General features: G+C 46.2%; 1 protein-coding gene across 1 annotated transcript in view; it reads left to right on the forward strand.

Annotated features, from left to right (window-relative positions):
• The window catches only part of Plxna2 (plexin A2), a 218,193-nt gene that overhangs the window by 160,827 nt on the left and 33,497 nt on the right, over window positions 1-23,869 (forward strand). Inside the window, exons 12-13 of the mRNA XM_070041595.1 lie at window positions 2,298-2,488; window positions 21,786-21,937. Of these exons, the coding sequence (XP_069897696.1) occupies window positions 2,298-2,488; window positions 21,786-21,937 (343 nt within the window). The remainder of the gene's footprint in view (window positions 1-2,297; window positions 2,489-21,785; window positions 21,938-23,869) is intronic.

Here is a 23,869-nt window from a genome sequence, read left to right on the forward strand (position 1 = left end):
TCATCCTAGCTACTCAGAAGGCTGAGATCTGAGGATCATGGTTCAAAGCCAGCCCAGGCCAAAAAAAAAAGTCTCCAATTAGCCAGCAAAAAGCCAGAAGTGGAGTTGTGACTCAAGGGATAAAGAAAAAGTCTTGACAAAAAAAAAAAAAAAAAACTAAATTAAAGCATGATGCCCTAAGTTCAAGCCTAGTACTGGCAAAAAATAAAAAAGATTCAGGTTCCCAAACCCAACAAACCAGAGCTACGTGCACTCAGTCCTTTTCTTCATCCAGCGGCCTGACCTGTGCAGTGCAGAAAAGGATGCTCACTGCCCAGTCCTCAGGGTGAGCGCGTGGCTAGGGACCATGTAGTCCATATTTATAAAAGCTCCTTGAGTACCTCTTCTCTTTAAGGGTCTCATTTCCTGCCCTCTAACTTCAGAAGCCATAGACAAGAGGTTGTTTAAATATAGTCTATGCATCTGGGGCTGAGGGGTTTTAGACAGTCTAGAGCAATAGGAAGAAAGCTTATAGAAGAATAAAGTCTATGCCTCCCCTGGGCATGTAACTGACCTCCAGCAGAGGTACACTGCCCAGTCCTGGAAGCTTAGGTCAATGTGACCAGATGAGTTAAGAAATATCTTTGACTGCAGTCATTCCCCCAATATACATGGTGGGTTGATATCCAAGACCACTGAGACACCAAAAACCAAGGATGCTCAAGTTTCTTATATGAAATAAGGTAGTGCTAAGCCAGGCACTGGTGGCTTATACCTGTAATCCTAGCTTCTCAGGAGGCTGAGGATCACAGTTTGAAGCCAGGCCAGGCAAGAAAGTCCATGAGATTATCTCCAATTGACCACCAAAAAGTCAGAAGTGGCACCATGGCTCAAGTAACAGAGCACTAGCCTTAAGCACAAAAGCTCAGAGGCAGTGCCCAGGTCCTGAGTTCATGCTCCAGGACCAGCTCACACACACACATACACAAAGACCAGCACACATACTCTTGTATATTTCAAATCATCTCTAGATTGCTGATGATGTGTAATACACTGAAAATGCTACATGGATAGTTTAATTTATTGTTCAAGCAGTAATGATGAGGAGTAAAAGTCTATGCGAGTGGAGTGCAGATTCTTTTTTTTTTTTTTCAAAAATGCTTTGAATGCGGAATCCATGAATAGGGAGAGCCTGCTGTATTCAACCTCTGGAGAATTCTTCAGAAACTGGGTTCAAAACCCTGCCGGGCCGGGCGCTGGTGGCTCACGCCTGTAATCCTAGCTACTCAGGAGGCTGAGATCTGAGGATCGCGGTTCAAAGCCAGCCCGGGCAGGAGAGACCGTGAGACTCCTATCTCCAATAAAACCACCAGAAAAACGGAAGTGGCGCTGTAGCTCAAGTGGTAGAGCGCTCGCCTTGAGCTGAAGAGCTAAGGGACAACGCCCAGGCCCAGAGTTCAAGCCCCACGACCGACAAAAAAAAAAAAAAAAACCCTGCCAGGCAAAAAACTAGACTAGATTCACACACCACAATTCTATCAACTAGCTGCCAGGGCATTGTAAATCATCCAGAGAAAAAGCATATGTGACCTGTTAAGGAACCAGTTCATCCTCTCTGGGGACAGGACTGAGTCACCCTCTCTCCGTACCTGCAGGGCCTCCTCTTGGCCAGACACCAGCCTGTCTTTAAGTCCAAGCTGACTCCTCTCTCAGATCCATGCTCTTTGCATTGTTTGAAAGAGCTTGCTCCTTCCTGGGCTCTGGCACCTAGCAGCACCGAGAGCTGGAGCATGAGGACTTCTGTTTGGAACGTTAATCTTAATAAGCTGGGAGAGTCATTACATCTCTCTTTGAGCTTCCCTTTTACCTGTAATGAGGAACCAAACCCCTTGCCTCGTGAAATGAGAGCCATCTGTGAGCACCTGAGAGACAGTAGCCGAAGAATACAAGCTGAGTTCAAAGAAAAGATAATAAGCATGTATAGAGCATCAGATATGTCACGGTCCCTGTGCTGAGCACTTACTATATAAATATCTCACTCAAACCTCCAAAAAAAATGATCATCGCTGTGTTGGAGATAGATCAACAAGGTTAAATACTTTGTCACATTGCTAGGAAGTCTTGAAGCCACAGCTCAAGCCCTGATTTCACTCAACAACTTAGAAAGAGCTAAGAAAAAGCTTCCATTTATGATTCATTTCTGCCAGTTATTTTTGCAATGCTGAGAATCAGGGGTGCTATCTATGATCAGGGATCTCCAAGAAGAGGGCAGGCCTAGGATGAGCAGCCGACCGTGACCCGCCCTCCTCTCTTTGCAGTGCACCTCTACAAGTGTGCGGCCCAGCGGGAGAGCTGCGGCCTCTGTCTCAAGGCTGACCGCAAGTTCGAGTGTGGCTGGTGCAGTGGTGAGCGCAGATGCACCCTCCACCAGCACTGTACCAGCCCCTCCAGCCCCTGGCTTGACTGGTCCAGTCACAACGTCAAATGTTCCAACCCCCAAATCACAGAGGTGAGTTCCAAAACCATCCTAGAGTTCCAAAACTATCCTAGAGTTAGAAAGCAGATGACGGGGGTTATGGGAGAGATGGGGAAGCTGGGGCGTAGGGGGGAATGAATGCTGGGAGTTAGTGCATCTCGTATGGGAGGTGTGGAGCCCTCTCATTTGTGTCTTGATAACTGTGTCCAGACATAAAGTACAGCTTATGTGTGTTCTGGTGGCCATGCGTGAATGTGTGTGCCTGTCTGCATGGTACATGCACATAACAAGCAAGGCAAAGCCGGCCCAGTCACCCTGCCAGGTGGACTGAAACAGGTTGGGAGAAGAGATTGTTTCCATGGTGAGTAGACATGTAGAAAGCAAGGTTTAGCTCTTCCCAGCAGAAAGGTGACTTGGGGAAGTTGTAATTAGTTGAAAAGTTGCAAAGTTGAAAACAGATGGGATAAAGACAGACACTTATAGTTAGCCACCCTCCCGTTTTTCCCAGGGTTTAGTCTTGATCTCAATTTGTTTTGTGCCTTTTAATAGGAAGAAATAGGTGATTAATTACACTGGGTGGGGGAGGGAATGATGTTTCCAAAATTGCCAAGGGAGGATGAATAGATGATGTGGCTGAAAAAATGCAGCTGTGTGGGGTTTGAATGGCCTACGAGAGGAATCGTGGTACTTAACTTGGGTGGCTTTGTGTGCGCATCACTCTTCAGGGCTTCCCTATTCAACAACTGTCACTCGCGCTTTGAAACTAATTGCACATTGCTTGCTGACTAGAAACAAAGGCTTGGGCAGGTAGTGCAGTGGTCTGCATAAGCAAGCACAGAGAGGCTCCTTGTCTGAGTTGATGTACGCTCTCTTTCTACCTGCACCATGTCAGCCAGAGCAAGTAGCTAGCCTGGCTTTTTCCCTATGTCACAGAACATTGGGGAAATTCTGGAGTACCTCTGCAGTCCTGTCAAACAAAAAAAAAAAAACCCTCAGATTAATTTAAGAGAAACAAAAACCTCAAGATCAAATAGATAGTGTTTATCTTTAGACAGATTATTTGAACAGGGAGCAAATATTTATTTTGTGTGCTCCGCTTGGTTACATTTAATCCTTACAACATGGGAGGTGAAGTGTTCTCACCTCCATTGTACAGATGATGAGAATGAAATGCAGGGAAATTGAGTGACGTGCACAAGTTCAAGGGCTAAGTGGCAGAGCCAGCATTTGAGGTCAGATTTAATTATGAATTCTTCTTATCAAGTTCTCTATGATTTGCTCAAGTAACACAAAGCAGAAGGAAAAAAGTGGTGCTCGCCCTTCCTTAATGTCTAGCCCTTTCCTAGCGTGTATAGACAAGATAAATACACCTGTCCACATGGTTGTATATCTCCAGGAGAAGGCTGAGCTCTGAGAGATAACATGGTGCATCTCAATCCTCCTGCATGAGTAGAAGGGGTTGTGAGGATGTAGACCCTGCCCCTCAGAGAGTGGGTTGCTTCAGTCCCGTTTTATTCTCAGATGCGCTCAGTGATGCCTGCTAATTTCCCCCTGTGTCTTTATTCCACCAGAAGCCAATGCCTCCTGGGGCTGATGAGGCGGCCCAGGCTCTGCGTTTGGGCAGCTAGCTTCCAGAGCTTCTCAGGGCTCCGTGCCTTCTCCCCAGTCCTAGTGATTTCTGTAACTGCTGGCCTGAGAACTTGCACCATTCTCTAATGCTTCTGTGGCTGCAGTTGACAGTCCCTGACAGCACCTGTGGTGCGGGGAGCTTAAATTAGGCAGGAACTGGAGTCCACCACCACCTCCCTCCCCTCCCCACCATGGGAACTGCACCAGGCAGTGTCTTTCTGCTCCCTGCCTGACTGGAGCCTCGGCCCAGCCCCGAGGCAAGCTGCTCACTGGGAAACTTCTGCCTGGGCTGCCCCTGCTCACTGACCGGGGATTGCCAGGCTGCTCTGTTCACAGAGAACACCCAAGTTACAGGAGGCTAATTAACCCCCCCAGGTAATTAGGCTGTAATTGATTTTCCCAGTGAACATATCAGCAAGGGGTCACAGGCCTCAAGCCTCCAGTTGGTGATTTTTATGTGGAGGCTATTGAGAAGGGAAAGAGCATCTTTGAGAAGAGATCAGTGCTCGCTGTGTCCCAACATGTCAGGGACAGGACATGTGGGAGGGGACACACAGACTGGAAGGATCTATCTACCATCATCTGTCACATTGTCTTTCTGTTTATGTCCCCTTCCTTCACCTGACCCTCATTTCTCTGTCATAATCATCTTCTGTTTACCTTTTTGTCTTTGAAACAACTTCAAACTTGTATTTTTTTTAAAAAGGTACCGAAATAGTACAAAGAACTTTCCTATTCTCTTCGCCTAGCTTTTTCAAAATTAGCATCTTATATAACCACACTACAATTACCAATTAATATCGATACAATGAAAAAATCTAATATCCATACCTTATTAGCATTTTTTTTCCTGGTTGTTCCTGGGATATCCATTTCTCTGGTCCAGAAGCCAATCTAGAATCGAATCCAAGATTAAATCCAGAATCTAATCCAGGATCCCTGTGACATTCTATATCTGATCTCCTTAGTTCTTTAAACCACTCTTTCTTTTTCTGCCTGTTGAAAAATATAGGGCTGTTATTTTGTATTGTCTCTCTCAATTTAGATATGTCTGATCCTTCCTCATGATTAAATTTGAGCTACATATGTTTGGTAAGAAATACTAAAAGAAAAATTAGGGTGCGTATCAAAAGGGTATAGGAACCAAATTGAAAGGGATCCAAATGGCCAAACCTAGAGCCACCTGAGCAAGATACTAATGATAATTTTGGTCTTAATCAATCGACTAAGATCAGAATCTGTGATCTTTGCTGGTTATTTGAAGCTTGCTTTCATTCATTGGCTGACACTCTACAAACTGGCGCTCTATACCTCCAACCCCTGATCTTTACTGGTAAAAAGAAACAAATGTATAAATAATTAGAGAAGGCTCTTTCTCAAACTAGAATCCCAACTAATAAAAGTAGAAAGAATGATGGAAATAGAAATATCTATGATTTCCAAAGTAATTATTTCAAGTAAAAATGGCCAATGGATGCTAAAATTAGTGGATAGAAATATGATGAGAAAAAGAATACTTACATAGTCTTAATCTTTCTTCCCATAAGCTACTTATTAGAAGCTTCACAGTGAACAAGTAGGCCCTACCTTAACCAAGTTATTATTACCAATGATAGAGAGAGTCAATTTCATATGCTTCCCTTTAGAATATCCCCAGGGAGGGGATAGACTCATTTCTATTTTTGGCCAATGCATAATTTCTGTTTGTTTTTTTTATTAAAAAAAGCAAGTTTAGGGGCTGGGAAGGTGGCTCAGTGGTAGAGCGCTTGCCTTGCATGCATGAGGCCCTGGGTTCGATTCCCCAGCACCATATAAGCAAAAATTTAAAAAATAAAAAAGTTTTTTTTTTAAAAAAAAAAGCAAGTTTACTTTGTGTGTGTGTGTGTGTGTGTGTGTGTGTGTGTGTGTGTGTGTGTGTGTGTGTGTGTTGTGTGTGTGTGTATCAGTACTAGGGCTTGAACTCGGGGTCTCACACTCTCGGCCTTTTTGCTCAAGACTGATAGTCTACTACTACCACTTCTGGTGTTTTCTGGTTAATCAGTCTCTCCGATTTGTCTGCCCAAGCTGGCTTCAGATTTCAAGCCTCAGATCTCCACTTCCTGGCCACAAGCATGAGCCACCTGTGCCCTGCCCAAACCATTTTCTTTACTTCCACTGTCTTGTTAATGCCTTTGCACTGGCATAGAACTTTTATTTGAACTTCATAATCACTGGAATTCTATGGAGTTGATACTTATTTATGCATGCTCCCTTGCCTTCAAAATGTGTATCCTCCCAGTGCTACTTGTAAGCAGAAGTCACTGACAATAAAAATCTGATGGCCTGTGATGGCTGCCAGAGACAGCTGAATTTCTAATCCTAGACCTAAATGGAAGCCAGAGTTGGTATTGTCCTGCCTAGGAGCCAAGAAGCAAACGAGATGATCTCAGAGAAGTTCTGCTGCAGGGAAAGGAATGGGCTCACATGCATTTAGATGAACAGCTGTGTTCTTCCTTAACCCCTCCTTACCCCCCACTGTCTCCATGGCAACGAAGCCCACCCCTAGAGACCCATCCTTTATGGCAGCTTCATGTAGGACAAGTTGTACAGCCTATTGAATTTTCTGGTTTGCATAAACCCCAGGTTAGGACCCCCTCAGGACTTACCGTCTGCTTCTTAGCCAGCTCATGTTGTGATAATGACGTTGTCTCAGGGGGAGGGATGGAGAGTATCCCACGCGGCTCAGATTTCCAACTGTCATCCGGGCATCTGTGCACGTGTCACCTGTTCAACACCAGGAATAGGAGATGTGCAAAGGACTGGAAAGCCCAGGAGAGGCCTGGCCTTAGAGCCTGCTGGGACCTCAACAGAGAGTCTGTTAGGAGCCTATCTTGGAAAGGAAGACCTAGAGTAAAATATGTCCCAAGAAGCCATGAATAGGCTGGATCCAGATTGGGAAAGCAAGACTGAATATGTTCACAAGGAAAGAAATTTCAAGAAGGCAAAGGGACTCAGCAGTGAATGTGAAAAAGATCTTCACTCAACTGGGCTCTAATGAATGTTAGTTTCTTAGAATGACCATAAAAAAAGCACCACAAACAAGGTACTTCACAAAACAAAAAATTTTTTTTTCTCAAAGATTTGGAGGCTGGATGTCTAAGAACAATGTGTGGACAGGGCGGACGTCAAAGAACAATGTGTGGACAGGGCGCCACGTTTCTCTCCTAGTTCCCAGGGTTTGGCTTGCGGTGGCATCACCTGACCTCTGATTTCATGTCAGATGACATTTTCCCTATTTGTTTGCCTCGTGCATGCGTGTGTGTGTGTGTGTGTGTGTGTGTGTGTGTGTGTGTGTGTGTGTGTGTGTGTGTGTGTGTGTGTGTGTGTGTATACACAGGCTAGTACTGGTGCTTGGATTCAGAGCCTGGGTGCTCTCCCCTTAGCTTTTTTGCTCAAAGCTGGCTCTCTACCACTTGAGCCACAGCTCCATTTCTGGTTTTTTGGTGGCTAATTAAAGGTTGGAGACTCATGAACTTTTCTACCCAGGCCTGCTTCAAACTGTGATCCTCAGATCTCCGCCTTCTGAGTAGCTAGGATTACAAGCCACCAGCCCCTGGCTTTGCCTTTTTTTTTTTTTTAATAATGATACTAATCAAATGAGATTAAGACCTACTCTAATAGCGTCGGTGAGCAGATCACCTGCATAAAGACCCTCTCCAAATAAGGCCGCATTTTGAGGTACTAGGAGTTAGGGTTTCAATGTATGGACAGGAAAAAGAAAGAACACAACTCAGGGGAGTAAGAATTGTGAGTATAGGGAGAACAATGCCACAGTCCCAAACACAAATGAGCATTTGCTTAGTGACGACTAGCTGTCACAGGGATGAGTGAGTCCCGGTGGAGAAGCAGAAGGCATCCTGTCCCAGTGTAGCCCCAGCCTGTCCTGGAAACTGCTAGAAACTGCAGAGGCACAAAGTGGACTGCAGGAAGGTCATAGGTCTCCACAGCTAGTGAGGACTCTATGCCAGGCCAGGCTCATGAGCAGACAAGCCAATGTTCTCATGCTGCTCTTCATCATGACAGCTTTTCTCTGATGCACCATGCTTCAGACTGTGTGCACCACTCCCCTAAAAATGATGGCTGCGATTCTCTTCAGAGTTGGGGAAACGGTGTGTGGAGAAGTATATCATTCATTCAAAATCACATATCTGGATAGTGGCAGAACTTCTCCCAAGTGGAGGTGTGGCTCATGTGGTAGAGGGCCTCCCTTGAGTAAAAGAGTCAGAGTAGGAGGCTAGGAGTTCAAGTCCAAGCCAAAGAAAGAAAAGGCACTGATGTCTCACTCCTATAATCCTAGCCCTGGAAGCTAATATCTGAGGGTCGAGGTTCACAGCTAGCCCAGGAAGACAAATCTCTGGGACCAAAAAGCCAGAAATGGAGCTGTGGCTCAACTTGTAGAGAGGGCCAGTTTGAGCAGAGAAACCTAAGCAAGAGCATGCAAGGCCCTGAGTTCAAACCACAATACCAACATTTGAAAAGAAAAACCCTTCTCACCCCAAAAGACAGACTCTTCCTACCCTGCCATGTCCCCTTGCTCAGTCAGGCTCAATCAGAACAGCACTGCAACCATGAAGGCCTGGTCAAATTCCTACATCAGACACACACACACACAAAAATCCTGTCTTCCCAAACATCATTCCATTCTTATTCCTGTATATGAAGAAGTAACCATGAGGGAATTTGAGGCTGCATTTGAACTAGGGCACATTTTGCCTCGTGGCTACAAGGGTTTCTATAACTTCTACTCTAAAGTGTTGCATAAAGCTACCAGACTTGATGCAGTTGTTTTTGCCCTTAGACTACCAATGGGAAAATGATTAAAGTAAAAACTGGATTGCTGGTGCGAGGGTTCTGACCTTCCAGGCATCTCTTACTCGTAAGGGAAGCCAGTGGATGCACTCAGGTGGTATTCACCTGCAGGCCAGGGTAGAGACCAGACAAAGTGAAGCACGCAGGCTTGAGAGGCCAGGAAGGAATTCCAAAGTTGATGGCTCAGTGACTAGGGACCTATCATCCTTCAGATGGGAGAGAATGTTCTTGTAGGTTCCAGAAGCCAACTGCAGCAGTGCTTAATAAGGATACACTGGTGCCCGGAAGTGGGGTGTGGGTTTGATAGCTGTTTCTCCATCGATTGCTGTGTAACTTTATGAATTTTTCAGCCTCCATAACTTCCCCCCACTTCACTAATCCATGCTAAGGGAATATAAATTCTCTTTAACATTATCTTAGGTACATGTAACTGGCAAAAGAAAAAAAATCAATTGTATAAAACAGGTACACTACCCCTCTAAAACCAGACATAAATAACTTTGATACTGTAATAGCTGAAGTGCTCCACTGCTTCACCGCCTCCTGCTCTGTGCACACTCAAGTAATTTAAAGGAGGTAGATAGTTGTATCCCAGATTCTCTCAGATGCAAATTCATTTGTAGAGCTAAAGCTGGGACATTTACAAGTATTTATCTACAAGGCTGCACCAAATCTCGGCAGGAAAGGCCAAAAGCCACTCGCTCAGAGCCAGAGCAACTTGCTGCTAAAGTTCTCAACCACAAAAAAAAACCAAAACAAAACAATAAAGAAGTCATCCAGCTTTCCTGAGAAACAAGTCGGCACTCTGATCTCCCGTTCATTTATTTGCAGACCTCATTAATATAACATCACTGCAACAAACAGCTAACGGAGGATGGTGTCAGGATGAATAATGGAGTTACTCTGCTGAGATAACAATTAGGTTTTGAATGTACTATCAGCTAAGACAGAGCCAGCAAAGATGCATGCCGGGCAGGGCTGGCGCCTCCAATGCCATAAATTCCTGCAGAGCTCATCAGCTGGGCTCTAGCCTCCTGTTGAGAGTGCACAAACGCGCACGTGAGCCAAGTTGGGGAAGCGTATGCCTGTGGGTGGTTGGGACCCATCGTCTGGTTGTATTTGGGAGCTGGGATGGAAGGGAAACTTGCAGACACACAGTCATCATCACTATCCTCTGAAGTCAGGAGCACTAAGAAACAGAAAGAAGAAGAGGAGCAAGGGGATTAGGAAGTTGAGGGGGAACTGGCTCCACTCTGAGATGTGTCCTTCCTCTGGGCTGCTCCAGAACCCCCAAACTCAGACCTCAGATCATTGAATATAAAGGGTGACTCATTTAGGGACAGCCTTCCCTCCTTCTGGGAGTCTCTGATGTCAACCTCTCCCTTCTCTGCTTACAAACCCAGCATTGAGCATGGATACCACAGAGACCATGAGGACTACATAGGGCTGAGAGGCAGCCACCAATGCCACGAACCAGGCTGTCCGTCCCTGCTCTGAGTCCCCACCGGAGCAATACTCACAGGCTGCTCCTGAACAGCCATTATATTTTCTCCAGACCTCAAGTTTTGTTGTTTGTTTTCAGTACTAGGGTTTGAATTCAGGGCCTTGCATATGCTTAGCTTACTATCTCAGCTAGTGCTTTATTCCTCGAGCCACATTTCCAGCCTTACCATTTTGTGGGTTATTTTGGAGATAGAGTCTCATGGACTCTTCTTCCCCGGCTAGCTGAAAAACCACAGTCCTCCAGATCTCAGCCTCCTGAGTAGCTAGGAATACAGGTGTGAGCCATTGACTCTAAGCTTCAGACTTTTCAATTATAAATTAGTCATGGAAAAAGATAATAACCAACATTCGCTGAATGCTACCACTAGCACTGTACTGTCCTTCCCCTCACTCATGTCATCTTTATTTAGATCTTATAGCTTTTATAAGTGGACATTGTTCTTTTTAGCCTCCTTTTACAAGTGAAGAACTAGTTGTGCTGTGAGATAAGATACCTTCCTTCCAGGCCCATGACTAGTCCTTCCCCTCACTCATGTCATCTTTATTTAGATCTTATAGCTTTTATAAGTGGACGTTATTCTTTTTAGCCTCCTTTTACAAGTGAAGAACTAGTTGTGCTGTGAGATAAGATACCTTCCTTCCAGTACCATGACTAGTAGGTGGAAACAGAACTCTTGCCTGTAAATCCTAGCTACCCAAGGAGACTGAGATCAGGCAGATTATGCATCCAGGCAAGCCTGGGAAAAGAAGTTCTCCAGACCCTATCTCAACAGAATAAAGCTAAGTATAACAGTATATGCCTGTTATCCAAGCCATGACAGGATCATAAATACCAGGGTTGTGATCTAGGTTGTCCCAGGCAAAAACTGAGACCCTGTCTCCAAAAGGGCTGGAGATATACTTCAAGCCACAGAGCTGCTCACCTATGTGGGCTCAAAGTTCAGTACCTCCAACAGAAAACCAAGTGCCATGGCTAGTGAATTTTAGAGCTAGGGTTTAACCCCTCCACTCCTTGACTCTACAGCCCTTATGTTTGATCTGTGCACTGTCCTTGCCCTCTTTTCTCAATCCCTTGGACCAATAGAACTCGATGATTGACAGTGCAGAGGAGACAAGGGGAGCAGGCAGAAAGCTGTTGCCCAAGCCCACTGAAGAGGGCAGAAAGCCAGGATTCCTAATTTTTAGCATCCGCTGAGAAGGCCAGATGTACACAGGCAGGAATGACAAGAAGGTAAAACAAATGGGAATGTGAACATTTAGATCAAAGATAGAGAAGTGAGAGGACAGACATGAGAAGCTCAGAGAGGTAGAGATGGTGGAAGACAATAACCAGCAAAGCCAGGTCCAGGTCTGTGGAAAGCAATGAGGTTTGTCCTTAGCACAAAGAAAGAGGTTGGCAGGTTGGGACAAGGAGCAGGCTCCTGACTGATGGCCTAAGGCTCTTTCCTCAGGCAGGAGGATGGTCAGCTCAGGGAGGATGCTAAATGCACAGGGCAGACAGCCCTGACTATGTTCTGCTCTGTGTGAAAACTTGAACAAGTGCCCTAGCCTTGCTGAGACATTCCTTCCCATCTATAAAACACAAATAACAGGCCGGGTGCTGGTGGCTCACGCCTGTAATCCTAGCTACTCAGGAGGCTGAGATCTGAGGATCGCGGTTCAAAGCCAGCCCGGGCAGGAGAGACCATGAGACTCCTATCTCCAATAAACCACCAGAAAACCAGAAGTGGCGCTGTAGCTCAAGTGGTAGAGCGCTCGCCTTGAGCTGAAGAGCTGAGGGACAGCGCCCAGGCCCGGAGTTCAAGCCCCATGACCGACAAAAAAAAAAAACAAAAAACACAAATAACAGTTCTGTTCTCATAACTTATTTTGAGCCCTGAGTGGGATACAATATGAAAAGCCCCTGGTGTGATTCCTGATTCATTGGGAATAGACAAATGGCAAGGATCATCAGAAATACATTTAATCAAGTCAGGCACTGGTGGCGTATGCTTGTCATCCTAACTATTCAGGAGGCTGAGATCTGAGGATCACAGTATGAAGCCAATCCAGCCAGAAAAGTCTGTGTGACTTTTTAATCTGCAACTATCCACCAAAAAGCCAGAAGCTGTGCTGTGACTCAAGGGATAGAGTACCACCAACATTGAGTGAAAAAAAAGTCAGGTGAGAGTACAAGACCCTGAGTTCTGACACATACACACAAGAAGGAGCAGGAGGAGGAAGAGGAGGAGGAGGAGGGAGGGAGGAAATCTTCAATTACATGGAGCTAATACACTGCTTCTGTCTTCTCTCTCACCATCCCTATCAGCCAGGAGGCAGAACCAGAGGAAGACTGGGTATCTAGAAGGGAGGAAGGCTTTGTAAAGCGCCCACTAAGTTCGTCTGACCTCCAACCCCTAGTCTGTACCCTCAATGGCTCTGCCTAAGTCCTTAAGTCCAAAACCAGGAATGGCCATCCCTGTGCAGCCAGCCTGAGCCCTCTCCCCGCAGCCTGCCGAGCCCCTGGGTCTCACACCCCTACCGCTTGGCTGTGGGGTGCAGCCCTTCAGATCACCCCAGCTGTAATTAATCGGCTGCATCTGCTCTCGCCCTGGGGCAGCTTTGTGGCACAGTTCCCGCCGAACTGTTCGATTAATGGCTGCAAGAATGAGGGCGGCTGCAACATCATAGCAACTACTTTCCAGGTCACAGCACCTACAGAGGAAAACAAACAGGACAGAGTCTGGCAAGAATACAGATTTGACTGGAGTGTCCCAACAGGCACTTGTCGTAATTCGGTTGGGCTGTGCAACTATTGTGGGGGGGGATCTGAGCAGGTGGAGAAGTGGATCCCCCAGCTAGAGGTCCCCAGAAACTTTGATTGGATCCTCCCCAAAAAATAGGAATCCCCCATTCATTAGTTCTCTAGTGTAGGCCGTGGGCTGTGGCCTAAGCAAGCCAGCCTTCTCTCAGGTCCTGTTGGCCTGATCCTGGCATAAGATACATCAGTCCCTAAGGGCATGGCCAGGATTTGGAGAAGCCACTTCTATGCATGGACTATGTTGGGACTAATTCTGGGCTAGGCTGTGCCTTACATACAGTGCTTTCCACGTTTGCCTTCAGAATCCAGCAAACGATCGAGCAACTTTTTAGCCCACTACTCATCGAAATACCCATCCGTCTCTTTTTGATTCATCTTATTTTATTATCTTTCAGTACTTGTACAAAGGCGTGGCCATTTAACAAAGCAGTTTATGAATGCAATGCATCTTGATCCATGTCAGCCCTTCCAACATTTTCACCCATCTCTCCCCACTAACTCACCGCTTCCCTCACTTTTCTTATTTTGTAGGATATTCATTGAATTCTGACTGCATTCTCCGCCCCCCACCAACCTCCCAATATAAATTTCTTTAGGGAGGAGAAAGCAGCAGAGTGAAAGGTGTCTAAATGCAGGAAGGAACCCCAAGGAGAAAAAAATAGGAAAGATACCAAGGGTTCACACTGAACTAGGCTTTGTTGATGGGGTTCCTGACAACCAGGGGGAAGCCATCTTCACTGTCCTTCCTTATAGCACATTAACCAATCAGGCACTTGCTCAAGCCACCAGCCTAGTTTGGGTCATTGTACTCAAAGGATGCCCAGAAATGCAAGGGTCCAGAATAAAGCATCTGACATGATCAAAGGGTTTAGAAAAATCATATCTTCAGAAGAAAGGTGAACCAAACTGCAGAAGCAAAGGCCAGGGGTGACTTCATTGCTCTCTTCAGTGTCTGAAAGATGTTTGATGAGCAGGCAGCTGTTCCATCGGATGAGGAATCAGACCAGAAGCTGGCTTAAATTAAAGCAAAGAAGATTACAGGAAGAAATCCTGAATGATTCTAGTGTTAAAATTATTTATCACTCTCATGTAACATTTAGGTGCCTCCTTTCATCCAGGCATTATATTAAAGAATACAGTTTCTAGCAAGGTACTGGTGGCTCACATCTATAATCCTAAACTACACAGGAGGATGAGATATCAGGATTGAGGTTTGAAGCCAGCAGGAAAGTCCATGAGACTCTTATCTCCATTTAACCACCAAAAAGCCAGAAGTACAGCTGTGGCTCAAGTGGTAGAGAATTAGCCTTGTGCAAAAAAAGCTCAGAGATAGCATCCAGGCCCTGAACTCAAGCCCCAGAACTAGCATACACACACACACACACACACACACACACACACACACACACACACACACACACACACACACACACACACACACACACACACACACACACACACACACACACACACACACACACACACACACACACACACACACACACACACACACACACACACCTGTTCTAGAATCTGATTAAGACCAAAGTAGTTTCCCTAGAGCAGAGAACCAGGACTATTTATTAATGGTTGCTCTGTGCCAGGCAGCATGCTGGCTGACTTTTAGGTTGCTAAGAAAAGTGAAATGTCCCTGTCCCAAGATGATTACCTTCTTAGGAAGTAGTGACAATTCAATATGTAGATAATTGTCTTGGAAGTGTTCTTGACAGCCAGGAGGAGAAGGCGCTGCTGGATTTGCCCCCAGGAAGTCAGGGAAGCCACATGGAGGAGGTGTCTTCTGAGCAGAGCTGGGTTGGATGGGCTGGTATGCCTGGCCAGTAGAAGGCACAGCATGTCATATGTATGTGATGTACATGAGCGTCACACTTGCTGAGTTCTCTAGGTAAATCAGGTAGTCCATCAGAGGGCTGAGCCAGAACTGCAGGAGGGGGGGTCCCCAGTGTAAAAGGTGAACAGAAGCGAGGTGCCCAGGGAGAGCCTCAGCAAGCCCATGCACCCCAACCCAGAAACAGCACTTCCAAGCTCCCCAACCCAGGAACAGCACTTCCAAGCTCTTCTGTCCCCAGCCCTCCACTTCTGGTTTCCACTTCTACAGTCCGCAGGGGAGAATTTAGATAGATTTCTGATCCACAGTATAATGTGTGCTGGAAACCATGGGGCTGAAATCAGTCAATAGTAAAGATCTCCCTTTCATCTCCTTTCCTTCTCTCCCCATCCCTCCTCACTGCACAAGCATAGGAGTGTGTGTGTGTGCGCGCGCACACACACACACACACACACACACACACACACACACACACCTCAAATTGTCAAATCATTTGTTTACGTGGGCGTTTCATTTAGAATTACTTTCCTGAAAGAATTCATTGAGTTCATTGTGAAATGCTGCATCCACTCCAGCATAATTAAAAACCGGGGAAAGCAGAAATGGTAAGAAAAGGAGACAGAGAGAGACAGACAGGGAGATAGAGGGAGAGGGAGGGAGGAGAGAGGGAAGGAGGGAGGAAAGGAAGGAGGGAGGGAGGAAAAAGTGAACAAAATTTGGGACAGGAACAGTGCCCTTCCAAAGAGATGGTGGATAAAAGTTCAGAATATGCTTCTACGCAGAGTTCAGAGTCTATCACAAAGACAAGGCCTTGCCCTTGACATTGCCTTTCTCCTTTCTCAAGTTCAGGCTGTAGGAAACTTCCCAGATATTGTCCAATAACCCGTGAGTACTCTTTCTACCCCAGGCCACCCCAGTTTCTCTATCAATGAGCCCCATAAGTCATGTGTGTTCCCTCCAGGTAGATAGGAAGATTTATCTCATTTCTAACTCCCTGTACTCCTTCACACCTCCATCCCCTCAAACAACTCTAGCAGCCCATGTTTTGGTCATCTTGGTACAGGGGAACACAGGGGAGGAAGTTAACGATTTTCAAGACCTTCTCTCTCAACTAACAGATTGGAGAATTTCCAAATGTTATCTCACTTAAGCCTCACATCATCTCCGTGAGGCAGGCATTATTATGCTTTCAGACGAGGTCATTAGACTCAAGGTCACAGAGCTCATACGCATCAGATCTGCTATTCGAATTCAGCTCTGTCTGACTGCAGAAGTTACTTATTGCCTTCCTGCTGCAGACGCTTCCTCAGTACCAGCAGACGCTTTCTCCCTACCACAGTGTAGCCAATAGCACAAGGGCCCTCCACAAATGCAAGCCAACCTGTGTGGGAGCTATCCAGTATTCCAGATTTGGTTTATTCTCTGTCAAGGAAGCCTCTATAGAACTACCTAGCACACATATGTGCGTGTGCGCACGCACACACACACACACACACACACACACAAACTTGCTTTCACCTTTTTCTTCCCTCCTATAGCCCCATAGTTCTTTGGGGATATAAAAGGTTTTCCTTAGAGTTCTGCAAGTAGAAGCCAGGGTTCAACCAACTTGTCTTTTCATAAACCTGCATAGAAAGGCCAGACCAGGCTCCCAAGAGAACCAGGCTCTGTGGAACGCTGCCTCGGGTCTCCTGTTCTCAGATGCCCTGCAGTCTAAGACTGCTTATAAGAGAAAACCCTGAGGACAGTCTCCAGAGGGAGAGGGGCTGGGAACCCCAGAGCTGCCTGATCTGAGGTAACACCCCGAAGGGCCCTATTCTCCCCTCCCTCCTCTGGGGAGGACAGAATCTTTTCCTATCAAGCCTCCCCTGTGGCCTTCCTAGAGACTTGATAAAGAGAAAGAAGGAAGCAGGATGCCAAGTTCTTGCTAACCAGGCTACATGGCCCTTATTCTCATCCCCAGCTACCCAGAAGGCCTCAGGTAGGGAGTATGTTGGATAGGATGCCTTCCTCTGTTCCTTTCTTCTCCAAGCACAGATCTCCAACCTGACCCTCTGTAATTTTTGAGCTGGAAAAATATTATCATGCTGAAAGGCACAATGTATTTCTGGTGAATTTCATCTATGGGTATCACTGTATGTAGCAGGGCATAGAGGGCATTTTATAAACTGGAAGATGTGGCTGAACTGAAGGAAGCCAGAACCTGAAGAACCATAAAGGCAAGGCAAGGCCAGGCCACCTAATAGGCACTTGGTTTTGCAATGGTCACCTCCATCCATGGTTCTTAGATCATGCCCAGTAACCTGCCTAAGACTGTGTTCCCTGGTAGCCATGAGAACATTAGATTTACATGGAGGGACGGTGGAGAGCCTCGTGGTTAGAGGAGGTAAAAGATGATGGAGCCCTACTTGCCAGATATGCTGGAACACACAAATCACAGATTCCAAAGATTCATGGGAATAAGAACTGATAGCACCCGGTGACCTTATTTATTATACATGGCAGGTAAGGGAAGATCCTTGAGAGATTTCGGGCTAGGCACACTGTGATTCCATTAACCTTGACAGAGGCATTTGAGAGGATAATTGGGTTATGGTGGGAGGAAGAAAAATTAAGAGTTCATTTTTAGACATGGTGAAATTTGAGGTACCTAAGGGACATAGAGGTGGAAGTAGAGACGTCCAGTAGCAATTGGATATATGGCTATGGAGCTCAGGAGAGAGGTCTGGGCCAATGATATAGATTTGGAAGTCATCAGTAATGGAAGCCTGGGGAATCCGCTTGCAAATGAAATAACCACTGCCTTATCTTGGTTTTGGAAATCTGGAGATCAGTTTTGCTTTCAGCAAGGAAGCTGTAAGCTCTAGGTACCTCCTAAGTCCCGGAGCAGGATATTGCATAGTTGCCCTTGACCCCAAACTTCCTGGCTATCTACCCCAGGTGGTGAGGACAGCACAGGACATAGGCTAGAAAGAAAATTCTCCTGAAAACAACTTCCCCAGACATTTTCCTAACCTGAAAACCTCCTGGTTCATGATCCAGGAGGATCTTGGGTTTGTTTTTTATTTGTTTTCAACTCTGAACAGTGCTGTTTTTATATATTTATATGTTATTGTTATTATGGTGATGTACAGAGGGGTTGTAGTTATTTAAGTTAAGTAGAGGACATTTCTTTTTGAACAATGTCACCCCTCCCCTTATTTTCTCCCAGTTTTTCCTTCCCATCCCCACCCACCAGTTGTATAGTTCATTTTCCACACAGTGTCCAATGTGTACCACTTCTGCATTTGTTCACCCTCTGTCCCTCCATTTCTGTGCTTCCCCTTACCCTCCCAAAGACAGATAAATGAACAAACAAGACAAAAGGAAAAGAAAACAAAACAGCAACAAAGAAAAAAAGTACTTCTTGTTCCCATTTCCTGGAGTTCCTTTCCAGAAACATTATTTTATATAGCCTGATGTATATAAAAGCTATCGCACTTTTTTGATCCTCTCCTCTAGTCTCTGTCAGAATGCCTCGAGACCTGTGTAATTTATGTGATCCTTGGTTTCTTAGTTTGGTTTGAAGCAGCCATTACCTATCATCAGAGCAAGATGATAATCCTTGTTAATAATTTACAAGTGAGAGACAGACAGACAGATAGACAGAGAGCGAGACAGAGAGACTTCCTTCACTAATCAATATAAGCTGACTTATACTTCTGAGCAACTCTTTGCCAAAATAACCAACCCTATAGAACCCCGGCTCCCAAACATTGGAAGGAAATGCTTGTGATGACTTCACCAGCAGCAGGAAGCCAGCCGGTGCAACCTGCCAGCAACACTGAGTATCCACAATGCAGCCCCCCGCGTGCTACCTGCAAGACGGAAATATTTTTAGGCTTTCCAGAAAGATTTCATTTCACAGTTCTTCTGAAAGGTTGTAATTAACTGCAGTGAGCAAAAAGAATATATTTTTAAAAATAAAAGTGGGGGGAGGGAGGGAAGGAAGAAGGGAAGGAGAGGAAGAGTCCCCGCAGTTGTGTGGATTCCTTTGGATAGGTGGGCTTGTGATATCCAGGTGGCTAGGGGGAGGGGAGGGAGAAGTTCAGTCCAAAGGAATCAACAAGAACTCGGAGCTAAAAGCAAATTCTCTACCAGTGCTCTGCTGCAGGGAAGGACGCAGCCCCTCCTGTGTTTCTCATTGGCAAATGTCCATCACCCAGGGCCTGGGTCCTGAGGGAACTCTGCCAGAAAAGCACAGAATAGCCAGGATGTATTATTGTTGGATATTTTTAGAATTCCCAGGGACAGAAAGAGCTACAGGAGCTTCTGCTTCCTCGTGCCAGCACTTTCTTCCCTAAGTTGTCCTTCTTTCCCCCACCCTCAGCCCCACCACGCAGAGATGCCTCTGAATCCCTTTGGCTATATCTCCCTTGATTTGTTGCGTGGGTTCTGCCTAGTTTTATTCACAAAATTGGATTTTTTCCCCCTAGAAAAATGGACTCAGACTCACAGACAAGGTGACCTGAATGAAATGAGCCTCCATTTGCTCATGGTCAGGGCCTTGCTGGCAAGACGGGGGGAGGAAGCGCCATCTAAGACCTACAGCCTTAGAGGCATGAGTTCAAGTCCTGGCTCTGTAGGCATCATGTGAGAGCTAGGGTCTAAACAGCACGCTAGCCTGGCAGCAAGGGAGGAGAATTATTCTCATTCCCACTATCAGCTCTCTTCTGCTTGCTATTACCTGGGAATGAGGTAGTGGCATGCCCACCTGTGCTGTCCACGTCACAAGAAGGGCGGAGAGAGAGACTCACTGTGGGACAGGACAGGTGGGACAACACCGTTACCCATACCACTCATCTTGGCCCAAGGCCCTCTGATTCTGATGACCCACCAAACACTTCACCATGCATACAGGATTTAGGTAGACTAGGTACTCAGCATCCACAAACACAGAGGATGAGGCTCAGTCCCAAGGCACCATTTGGGGATCCTATGGGACTGTTGGTCGTGATCAAGTCTTGCCTCTCTTGTAGAACAGTCATAAAGATTCTGGGACTTTTGACAACAATGTGTACCCATTTCTTGAGACCACAGATTTATCCTTAACTTCTCTAGTTCTAATTCTGTCACTGGAAAATAAAGATCTTGGAATCAGATACCCTGAGATTGACTGCATCCAGCTCTGAAATTCTGCTTTGCTCTGCTGGCTAGATTTGAGCTTGCTTCTAATTTCTTCTCCATCAGATGAGTAAGGACCACAAAGCATGAACTTATTATTCACTGCATTTTTCCAAGAGCCTCATCTGTTCCCAGATAGAAGTTATACCCTGGGAGAACCTAATTCTACCATTCTTTCTCCTGTTTGGTAAAATTAAAATGGGAGAGTTGCGTTTTATGACTGAGTTGAGGAATGAATAAATAAATAATCTTTGCTAATAGGAAACCACTAAAGATTGGGAAAATCCTAAAGCTATTTCTGGTGTCATAGGTTTGTTGTTTTGTTTTTGTTTTTTTCCAGAACAGTGACAAACATACTCAGGTCACAGAGCGCCCCCCCCCCCCAGCCATACCTAATCTCATCCTGCTCTGAGCTCTATCCTTATCACTAAAGGTGCTGAATCGGTGTTATTTATGAGCCTTTGTTATCACATCCTCTGACTGTAAGCTCCTTGAGGGTATATTCAGCACTGTACCCCCTCAGCATCTAGCACACACAGAAGTGGCAAGAATAGCACTGTCACCGGTACAAAGCCCTTCAGGTTTACAGAATGCTCCAAGCGCACTCTCTTATTGCTTGGGTGGTGATGCAGGGGTAGGGGAGAGTTAGGGGGGCGGTGAAAGTGTTCCCAAGTTTCCTGTGAACTTGCTTGACATGATAATTCTCTTTTCTTAACTAAGACTCGAAGTTCAGAGAAATTTTGTGACATGATCACAGTCAGGCAGCTAGTGAATTCGAGACACATATTCAACAATGATCTTTCTGCCTAGAATCCAGAATCCTTTCTGATAATTTTTTAAAGAAATGAATGAATGGATGGCTAGATGGATGGATGAATGGATGGATTGGATGAATGGATGGATTGATAGATGGGTACAGTCAGGCAACTAGTGAATTTGAGACACATACTCAACAATGATCTTTCTGCCTAGAATTTTTTAAAGAAATGAATGAATGGATGGATAGATGGATGGGTGAATGGATGGATTGGGTGAATGGATGGATTGATGGATAGGTACAGTCAGGCAACTAGTGAATTAGAGATACACATTCAACAATGATTTTTCTGCCTAGAATCTAGAATCCTTTCTGATAATTTTTTAAAGAAATGGATGGATGGATGGGATGGGATGGATGAATGGATGGATGGGATGGATGAATGGATAGATGGGATGGATGGATAGAAGGGATGGATAGATAGATGACATAACCAAGGAAGTCCTATAATGCAGATGATCAGATCTTATATATATATATATATATATATATATATATATATATATCTTACATATATTATTAGATCTTATTAGATTATCAGATCTTAGATATGCATAGATAGATACATATATACACATACACACATATACAAAACACATGGATACTCAGATTCTGGCTGCTCACTAAAGTCCTTGCACACCCTTCCCTCAGGCAATAGTAAAAGAGATGGTTGTCTCTATTCCTCTAGCTGCCCAGCTTGGCTCATCCCCTTTCCCTCCTGCAGATCTTGACAGTGTCTGGACCACCTGAGGGAGGAACCCGAGTGACCATCCATGGTGTGAACCTGGGCTTGGACTTCTCCGAGATCGCTCACCACGTGCAGGTGGCTGGGGTGCCCTGCACGCCCCTCCCGGGGGAATACATCATCGCTGAGCAGTGAGTGTGCCCCAGCTGACCCTTTTCCCTTCGTTGTCTGGAAACACTTCCCTTTGCCTTCCCCTCCCATGGACCCTGACCCCACAGTCTTCCTAGGAGGCTCCCACCTGGCCTCCACCCTCAGAAGGTCTTGCACCATTTGATTACCTCGCTGGCCTGGCATCAGAGCTTCTGCTTCCCCTGCTGGCTCTCATTCAAGTCTTTTCCCTGCCTGCCGGCATGACTAAGCCAGTTTCCTGACACGTTCAGGCTCCTCCCAGGTCTCCCACAGCCCCTCCTGCCAGCCCCATTGGAATGCATCCTGCACGGTGGGCTGCGGGCAACAATTTGTTTGGTGCATGGGGCTCTGACAGCAGCTTAATCCGAGCAGGGCCTCCGCCGGAGCAAATTCATTTATTTCACTAAGGGAAATGTCAGCTGGAAATTAGAAAATAGGCATGTAGTGGCGGACAGGCGAACGAGGCTCTGGGAGTGACATATGTTCCAATTTGGGGTGTTCATTTGGCAGTGGCAGCCACTGCGAGTTGGGGGACAGGAGGTGGGCATGAAGCTGGGGAAGGGGAGGTGACAGAATGGTGGAAGAAAAGATGTTACTCCTCCAAGGAGAGAGGGAGGGGAGCTGCCAGATCATTCTGCATGATTTGTCATGTGAAGTTGGGTCAAACCATCTGATTCCACTGAGCACACAGCTCTGTGGGTGGTGCTACCAGCATGAGCAAGGGCTTGACTTTGGAGCAGGGGAATCCCTCCTTTAGAGCCAGTCCTCTGCAGCCTCGGGCTCTCTCCCCATCATCCCTACCCCATTTCACCCCTCCCCGTCTCCCCACCCCTCCACCTCCTGAGAGCCAGTCTAAGTAGCAGCCAGGAAAAATGACTTCCACCTTAGCCTTCATCTGTACTTCAGTTCACAAGACACTTTCTCAAGCACCCTTTCATTTTTAATCAGCCAGGACCAGCCCAGGTAAATTAGTACTTCTTATCATCATTTTGCAAAGTAGGAGAGAGCAAGAGACTGGCAGAAGTCAAATGACTTTCCCCAGTTTACTCAGGATGTGAGGGGCCAAGAAAGAATGAGAACTTGACCCTCCTGACACCCCACCCACCCAAGGCTGTTTTCCTTCTGTAACAGCCATGTGGCAATAGGCTGGAAAGGCGCGACTTGAATATTCTGTGAGTCATCTGCATGTGGCTTCGGGGCTCCAGAGATCATAATTCCAGCAGGGCCCAAAGAAGGGTCAGAGGTACAGGGGTGACTTCCCAGACTCTGGCCAAAGACAGGGAAGAGACGGAGCTGACCTGATGCCTCCCGTCCTTCTGATCTGACCCCTTACTGCCAACCTTATCCCTATATGGAATGAGCTCTGGAGAGAAGGCTGGCCAGGTCTACAGGAAAGCGATGAGGCAGGGAGAAGGAAGATGATGTAAGTAGTACTTCAGAGCCAGAAGACAGGGCGAATGCTGCCAGGGCCGGAACCAGGGCAGCCTGCAGAGGTCCTCATGGCCAGACAGTCCACACCAAGCCAGCACCCCACCAGGCTGTCCTGAGTGGGCACTGAGTCACACTGACCCCAAAATTCACCTTGGCCTTAAAGATGTATCTCCGGCCTCTAGACACACACCAGTCTCCAGCCTGAGGTGGGAATGGAAGAGGTCAGACTTGCAAGCTGACAAGAGCCAATTTCTGGGCAGCTGGACCTCGGCATCTCATGAGCTTTGGTATTAAACTGTGATTTAACCCTGGCTCCTCGAATGACCAGCCTGAGACCAGAGCAAGCTGTTTGATCTCTGACTTCCCTCAGTCTCCTGTGTGATCCAAAAGGAAGGAATTTTAGTTCTGTTTTTGAAGTCGCATGCACACTACTTCCCCAAAACCTGCAGGCAAGAAATGCCTAGAAGAGAAAACTGGAAACGGGTGGTGAATGGTCATCACGA

This window comes from Dipodomys merriami, unplaced genomic scaffold (assembly GCF_024711535.1).
Source record: "Dipodomys merriami isolate MVZ:Mamm:240054 unplaced genomic scaffold, mDipMer1.0.p SCAF_31, whole genome shotgun sequence".
Classification (NCBI taxonomy): domain Eukaryota; kingdom Metazoa; phylum Chordata; class Mammalia; order Rodentia; family Heteromyidae; genus Dipodomys; species Dipodomys merriami.